We start from the raw sequence: 5,870 nt of genomic DNA on the forward strand, positions 1-5,870 counted from the left end.
ATTTGTACAACAAGATAATAACATTTATGATACCAATTAAGTATCATTAGAATCATTATTGGTTATATTTTTATAGTATATATATTTGATGTCGTAATTTTTTGTATTTTTCTCTATAATTTTGGTCAAATTTTGAAATAATTTGATTATCCAAGATTCTTGGAATGATTTATAATTTAGAACGGAGGGAGAAAGTAAGATTGACTTGCCTCGGGATGTCGACGTCAAAAAGAATTTTCTCTCTTTTTTCGAGTGCAAGTAGTGTACTGTCTAGAGACTGATGATGTAAGCTCATAGAACCGAACCCTGTTTATCAGTGGGGTGCAACCTTTTTTTTTTACTAGCAAAGCGACTCGATCTGACCGCCATCTATCAGGCTCACTGCACTGGCTACGCTATGGATACGCTATGCCCATCCTAGAGTACGAGTTTACCGGAAAAAACGCTGCAGCGGGGTACTCTAAACCGAGCGCTCTCTCCTCGTATCGCTCTCCACACGCTAAATCAAGCGCAGGTAGAGGAGCTACGGTACGTGGTGTGAGGGGCTCGCACATCGCGCGCCATCCCAACCATCGGCGTGTGAGCGGGGAGAGACAGGGCCGCCGCCGCGCGGAAGCCGAGGTGCCGAGGAGGTTGGGGAGGCCGTCGCAGCCGCCGACCCGCCCGGCGCCGTCACTCGCCGCCGCTGTCGATCGCGCCGGCCGCCGCTCCAAGCATCACGCAGAGCCAGCCCCGCCGCCAAGAGCTGCTGCTGCTGCTGCCGCCAGAGCGCGCAGCTCGCCGCGCCACGGGCGCCTCCGCCGGCGCTCGCCTCCGCGGCGCGCACCCCTCCGCCGGCGCTAGAGCCGAGCCATGGCCGCCGGCCAGGGAGGGGAAGGACGGCGGGGGCGCCAGATCCGGCCGGCTCGAGCAGGCGGAGCTCGAATGCGACGCCGCGCCCGCCCTCCCGCTCGTCGCGCCGCCGCCGCCACCCGCGTGGGGAGAAGGATTGCCGGCGCGGGGAGGAAGGGGCCAGAGTGCCGGCGTGGGCAGCGGCGCCCTGCTCCTCAGCTGTGCGGCGACCTGCTCCTCCGTCGTCGCCATGCCGCCCGCCGCCGCCGCCGCTGCCACGCGCTGGCCCCTCGCGCGCAAGCCCGCCCCGTCCGCGACGCGTCGCCGCCCCGCCTACGCGCGGGCCCCTCGCGCGCGAGCCTGCCCCGTCCGCGACGCGTCGCCGCTCCGCCCACCGCGCCGCGCTCCGTCCGCCACTTGCCGCCGCGCACGCACCCTCCTCCGCTCGCCGAGCTCCACCCGCCGCGCCGCCGAGAGCCGCGCCACCGGGAGCCGCGTGGGCCTCCGCCTCGAGCGTGGCCGCCACGCCGCGCTCCCCGCGGCAGCTCATCCTCGCGGCCGCGGCAGCCCAGTGAGCTCCAGGGGCAGCGGCGGACCGGCGAGCTCCAGGCGGCGGCGGCGGATCGGCGAGGCAGAGGCGCTCCGGAGGCGGCGGCGCTGCAGGAGGGCCGGAGAGGGCGGAGGCGGAGGAGGAAGGCCGCGAGGAGGAGGGCACGGGGCGAGGCCGACGCCGGTGGTTGGGGCGGAGCCCTGCTCCGCCGCGCCGCCGCCATGGGCGGGGCATGCTCTGCCGTGGGAAGTAAGCCCCTCCTCCCCTCCCATAATGCTGCTTGGTTGTTAGTTCGTCTCCTCGCTAAAATTTTTGAGGTTTGTTTCCTATCACCGTGTTTCCTTCGGAGGCGATTGGTTATCACTGTTTTGGTTGTTCAGAAAGGAAACGTAAAAAAGGTGTTTTTTTTTGTTCTTTGAACAAATCGGTAGTGAAAAATAAAATGAAATCATAGAGGTAACGCAACTTTAACTTTACCGTCATAGATCATCGTTGACTCTCGTGAATATATATGTATCTATATGCACTGTAATTTCGAGGCATTACTGACCAGCAGCCTTCTTCGCTTCATGTTCGCCATGGACCTGAAGAAGATGGGAAAGAAGAGGAAGAGGAGGACGAACACCACACGAGCACCTAGGCCTGGTAAAACCGCTCCCGAACTGCTGGACGAGATTGTTCTGGAGATCCTTGCGCGGCTGCCCGTGAAGTCCCTCCTGCGGTTCAGGTCGGTCTGCAAGGCATGGCGCGCCACCATCTCCGACCCCTTCTTCATCCGCAAGCACCTACAGTGCTCGGTCTCCAAGCAGGAGCAGGACCCGTCCTTCCTCATCAGCCCCCACACCCTCACTCACGTCATCCCGGGGGAGTACGTGCCGACCACCTTCTCCAACCGGATACAATTCTACCGGTGGAAGCAGGGCGACTCTGGTGCACGAGGACATGGATGGGGAGTTCAGCATGCTGTGCTACTTCGCCCACTGCGACGGCCTGGTGCTCATCCCCACTGACACCAAGCTCTACCTCTTCAACCCGGCCACCAGTGATGCAGTCACACTTCCCAAGAGTAGCAATGACAATCTCCAGCATGATGGAGTCTACCACTCTGCAGCAGGTTTGGGGCTAGATCCTCGCACCGGCAAGTACAAGGTAGTCCGCTCCTTCTACCGTTGTTCATGGGATGATGATCCTCTTGCAAGCATTGATCGTGTGGGGATGGGGATGGAAGTGTTCACCGTCGGTGGCGGCGGCTGGAGGGAGATTCTGCCCAACCCGCCGTATCCTGTCGAGAGATGGCAGACTGCCCGAGCGGTTAATGGGTTCATGTTCTGGCACATGAACAAAGTGAGGGACCGCCATGAGCAGCCTCCCCGAGGGCTTCTCTCCCTCAGCCTGGAAGATGAAGCATTCGCTGTCATTGGGCTGCCGGATTCACTGGACCCTGCGCTGGACGACACCTTCATGCTGGATGTGTTGCACGGGGAGCTATGGTTGTCGGCACACACCAGCGAGATGCCATCCCCTAGAACAATGACCATCTGGGCACTTTGTGTGGAGGAGTCACGATGGAAGCGGCGCTACTCCATCTGTGTGTCCGATGTTTGCCATCCGATGGGTCTTGCTCCATTCGATGGGATGGTTTTGTGGAGCGGTTTCACTCTGTATCGCTATGACCTGCCAAGCTCAGAGCTGACGATCGAGTGCGACATGGATGGTCTGAGGTACCAGGGTCGTAGGGCGCGGACATGGAAGAATCTGTTCGCGTTCAATGTGAAGCCCTACACCGAGAGTCTCGTTCCAATTACTCTGTAGCCAGCCTTGGAGTGTGCTGCATCTTTCCAGAGGGGGAAAACCATGCATCTTCTTTTTTGTATTTTCTATGATTTAAGAATAGTGCAGATGGCCATTTGCAAGAGTGGCAATGCATGGTCAAATAAACAATGGGAGTGAAGGCTATTTGCATGATGTACTCCTGCATATTATTCAAAAAAAAATTGTGCGGCTGTGTCTACTGATTCAAGAAAACAGAAGCGAATCGAGAATGTGTATGAACCTTGAATGCCTCTGTGGTATAGACAGATTTCAACTGCGAATTTGATGGAGCCGGGTGATCTCAAGTACAAACTACAGAGATTCAGTCGGACAGGTTCAGTTTCCTCTCCCAGATTGACGCGCGCTATCTCACCTTGCACACGGCTGCGCGCGCCGCCTGCCGTGATGACGCCCGTCGGCAGCAATGGCTAGCTTCGCAACTTGCGCTAGACCATCCTCTCGGTCCGTAGTGTCCAACGGCGCCACCATCACCATTCTTAGCTTGCATGTGTCTTGACGACAAACCATACTCCTGGACATTGGGCTGCCTGCCTGCCTGCCTGCACGGGTGGCATGGCGGCAGCGAGGCTTCTGACGAAGGGAAGCACAAGGGAGCGGCTGGATGTGCTTCCAGCCACGGCTCGCCGGAGTGTCGCTGCGTTCGGGGCAGTTCCGTTCCTCCTGAAGGCCTCGCGGTTCCCCAGCGTTCGTCAACCAACTGCCAAGCTCCTTCTGTTACAGTTGCTGGAAGCCTGGCTGGAACTCATTTCTCTGTAACCTGACTCCGTGAGGAGCAACACAGATTCAGGTCCATCTGCAGATTGTGCCCTTAAATAGAGCATCCATTTCTTCACTGAATGTTTGACAAGGAAGCAACAAGTGCTCAAACTGGCGCCAGCAATCCCTCCCTGCTAGTGGACACACAGAATAGGTAGCAGCGTTGCTGAATTGAAGACCGAGGATGAGTCTGACAGAGGGTTCGGTCACTCTGCTCTGTAGAAACCAGTGCATCCTGGTTCTGGTTTGTGGAAGGGAGAAATCGGAAGTACGTGTGCAATTTTTGAGTTGGGAGAAGAAGCATGTGTGGATGTGAACAAGTTTCCTAGAAAATTGCATGATTAGGAATCAAATTCGTGGAAGAGAGATAAAAGTATGCACCATTTCAATCTTCAGAGAAGCAGCATATGTTCATGTGAACAAGCATACTGAATTGCAGAATTCTAAGTCAGCCTACTCCAGCGATGGTCTGGGATGGTCAATTATATCCTCAATTATCGTTGTCTCTGAAACAACAAACAAAGTTATGAGCAATTGTAGTCCTCAATTATATGCTCAATTATCGGTCTGAACCTCGATTCGCAATTTACAAGATACTTCACATCAGTTCTTTTGCAGCCAATTAGTACATGGAATTGTACTCCTCATAGTTTGATCTCACTATGCTACAGAGTTCAGAAACACCAAAGTGAGACCCTCCCTTTATGCTGGAAAAACTCTTTTAGGCCATGTTGAACTTAAGGGGACAACAAATTTTCAGTGTACTTTATTTTGGCATAACCTATCTGCACTAGTTAGCTAACTTTTTTATAAACTGCGCTAATTACAAGGTAATTTTATTTTCCAGGAACTAAGCACTACTAGCTTGCTACCAGCTGAATTGGTGACATCAACCTGACAAGTGATGACTGAATGCTACAATTCAGCACTCTACATGATAGTCTGTTATTTGATCCATGTCTTCCTTTTGGCTTCTGACTTTCTTTTCTGGAAATGATTTTGTGAACATTTTGATCAAAGTTGGTATGTTGGTTGCTTGGAAGGACAAAGTTGTGAGCAAGACAGTCCTGATGGATGAATGGTTCATGATGAATGAATAATATCAAGCTCAATGCGACATTTCCGTATTGGTACCAGATTGATTATAATATTTGGGTCCAGTACATACTGTTACAGATTGATTATAATCTTTTTCTTTGGATCCATTTAAATGGTCTTGTTGTTGAACCTCAGTTAGTTGGTAAAGTTAGTGAAGACATTGGTGGCAAACTTTGTCCATAAAGCACACACCAAGATACATGATACAGGTACCCAATATCATACAAGCCACACCAGCCGCTGGTTCGAACTGTGTTTCACAGACCCAACATGCATCTTTCTGCATTGATCTCCTTCATCAACTTCATTGCTCCAAATAAGAAAAGGAAAGAAAAAACTTCAGGCCTTCAGGGTGCAGCGGCAATACGTGCCACGCCGCCTACCTAATTGCAATGCAGATGGATCATTCATTGCCGGTTGGGTTAGTCCAAGCAGGAAAGAAATGGGATTCCCGGCGCATGCGTGCCTGATGGCTCAACGTATATATACAAATCATGCGCATTGCTGCGTGCATCAACGATCGATGAGAGCATGCTTGTGGTGGATGAGGATGGAGATCGATGGAGAGGGAGAGGCAAGCTGCTAAGAGAGTGAGACTGAGAGCGGTGAGCCAGTGAGATTTTGGAGGGGACCAAAACAAGGCGGCTTTGGAGGGCAATGCATGTTGGAATTTTTGGTGGTCAAAACACCGAAAATAAAGAAAATAAGAAAACAGGAAAGAGAAGGATAAGAACTCTGAATGAGGCCCATTATACGCCCTGATCGGAGGCCCAACCAGTCAATGGTTGCGACTCCAGGTTAC

The 5,870-nt window shown here is 53.4% G+C and overlaps 1 protein-coding gene across 1 annotated transcript; it reads left to right on the top strand.

Moving 5' to 3' along the window:
- The first annotated feature begins 1,285 nt into the window (after positions 1-1,285).
- On the top strand, positions 1,286-3,406 carry LOC120654997 (putative F-box protein At1g47790). Its single transcript, XM_039932710.1, has 2 exons — positions 1,286-1,630; positions 1,972-3,406. The coding sequence occupies exon 2, from the start codon at positions 1,975-1,977 to the stop codon at positions 2,389-2,391; it is 417 nt and encodes a 138-aa protein (XP_039788644.1). The 5' UTR covers positions 1,286-1,630; positions 1,972-1,974; the 3' UTR covers positions 2,392-3,406.
- Positions 3,407-5,870: the final 2,464 nt, after the last annotated feature.

Source organism: Panicum virgatum, chromosome 1N (assembly GCF_016808335.1).
Source record: "Panicum virgatum strain AP13 chromosome 1N, P.virgatum_v5, whole genome shotgun sequence".
NCBI classification, from domain to species: Eukaryota; Viridiplantae; Streptophyta; class Magnoliopsida; order Poales; family Poaceae; genus Panicum; species Panicum virgatum.